We start from the raw sequence: 1658 nt of genomic DNA, 5'->3' as shown, positions 1-1658 counted from the left end.
CAAGAGGGAATTTTTTTTTTTTTTTTTTTTTTTTTTTTTTTTTTTTTTAAATTAGAAAAAAATATATATATATTTGTTTTATTTTATTAAAGTAAAAAAAACATTTTTTGAATATAATTAATATAATATAATTTTATTCCGTTATGCCCTTGGCCTGAACATTTTTATGAAGTTAATTTGTATTAATTTACACTAATGTGTATATGCAGTATTTTAGACATTAAAAAAAAATCTTTTTGACCCCAAACCTTTGAACAGTAGTGAATTTGTTGAAAATGCAGGGTAATTTTTTTTAAATTAGTTTATAATATAAGATAATCATTTTATTCCACTGTATTGCCTTTGCCTTGTCTTAGCTAAATTTATGTCTATTAACACTAATGTGTATATTCAGCATTTTACATACATGTGTGTGTGTGTGTGTGAGTGTGTGTAATTTTTCTGATGTGTGTGAGTGTCTGTCAGTGGGGGTACAGTGGAACATCTATCTGTGTCGTCTTCATGTGATTTATGCGCGTGACGCAGAAGCAGCAGTGTCTTTTTTTAACAGACCCCGTGCCTGCCTAGTGAGAATCATCCTCAGCCCTCATTGAGAGAGTGTGTATTGTGTGTTTTCTTCCCCCCTGTGGACCACAGGTGACAGACAATGGAGAAGGACGCACAGAGAGATCCGGAGAGGCCCCATGGCAAACAGCAGGCCACGGCGGCCCAGCGCCGAGCTCCACCCGAGACGGAGGCATGGGAACATGTAAGATTGGAAATACCCAACCGTCACCAGTGAGTGAATCTAACTCTAGATCTAACCATCACTGAAGCGCTTGCAAACCCTGATAATACAGTAACCTTTATTTTAAAGGTCCTTTGTGTGCTTTAACACCCTATTAATATCTGACAATCTGCAATGAATCATTTAATAAAGTCTCTTTCTGCACAGGGGTCTGAAGCATCTTTAGCGCCGTCTGCCACACTGAAGGGAATGTCTGAAGTCTTTCATTCAGTGGAAGAATGAAGTGTGCCTCCACTGATGGAATTCCAGCATCACTTGTTCTCAAACATTCCGCAGGTCAAGAGAAGATCTTCCATCTCCATTTTTTTGCATAATCATGATTTTTAGGTTTCTCACAAATCAAAAGACTTTCAGACTTAATATTTTTGTTTGATCTGGATCTGGTCAGAACTGTGCAGAGCGCAGTCTTCCACTTCTACCAATTACAGTGTACTTGTTTTCATCTTTCTTTCTTTCTTTCTTTAGTTTTCATCTTTCTTTCTTTTTTTACAGACTTGCAGGTCAGACCTAAATTCTAACCCTTTTTTATTTGCAGTTTTTCAGTGCTCTTTCTTTCTTTCTTTCTTTCTTTCTTTCAGTCATGCTCATTGTTTTCTTGCTTTTTCTTCCCTGATTCATTTTCTTTCCCTTTTCTTCATCTTTATTCATTTCTTTTAGGTGCATGTTCATGTTTTCCTTTTTTTCTCTCTTTTTTTGTTGCATTTTTAACTTATTTTTTATTATTTCTCCATCTTGCAATTTCCTCATCTTTCTTTTCTTGCATTTTCTTCGTTTCATTTTCCAGCTTTTTATTAATATTTTTTATTAACCCTTTTTGCCTTTTTAATCTGTCTTGCATTTTCTTCATCTTTCTTTTCTTGCTTTTTCGTCA

At 34.9% G+C, this 1658-nt stretch overlaps 1 protein-coding gene across 5 annotated transcripts in view; it reads left to right on the top strand.

Annotated features, from left to right (window-relative positions):
• cobll1b (cordon-bleu WH2 repeat protein-like 1b) overlaps positions 1 to 1253 on the top strand; it is a 69196-nt gene extending 67943 nt beyond the window's left edge. For 4 of the 5 annotated variants that reach the window (XM_016242272.1, XM_016242274.1, XM_016242273.1 and 1 more), the window contains exons 12-13: positions 637 to 777; positions 935 to 1253. In XM_016242272.1, coding sequence (XP_016097758.1) covers positions 637 to 777; positions 935 to 1009 — 216 coding nt within the window. In that variant the 3' untranslated portion in view covers positions 1010 to 1253. The remainder of the gene's footprint in view (positions 1 to 636; positions 778 to 934) is intronic. The other variant, XM_016242275.1, reaches the window with a different exon arrangement.
• Positions 1254 to 1658: the final 405 nt, after the last annotated feature.

The sequence above is a fragment of the Sinocyclocheilus grahami genome, unplaced genomic scaffold, assembly GCF_001515645.1.
Source record: "Sinocyclocheilus grahami isolate Dianchi unplaced genomic scaffold, SAMN03320097.WGS_v1.1 scaffold652.1, whole genome shotgun sequence".
NCBI classification, from domain to species: domain Eukaryota; kingdom Metazoa; phylum Chordata; class Actinopteri; order Cypriniformes; family Cyprinidae; genus Sinocyclocheilus; species Sinocyclocheilus grahami.
The sequence above is the reverse complement of the archived record's forward strand: the minus strand, read 5'-3'. Positions and strand labels throughout refer to the sequence as shown.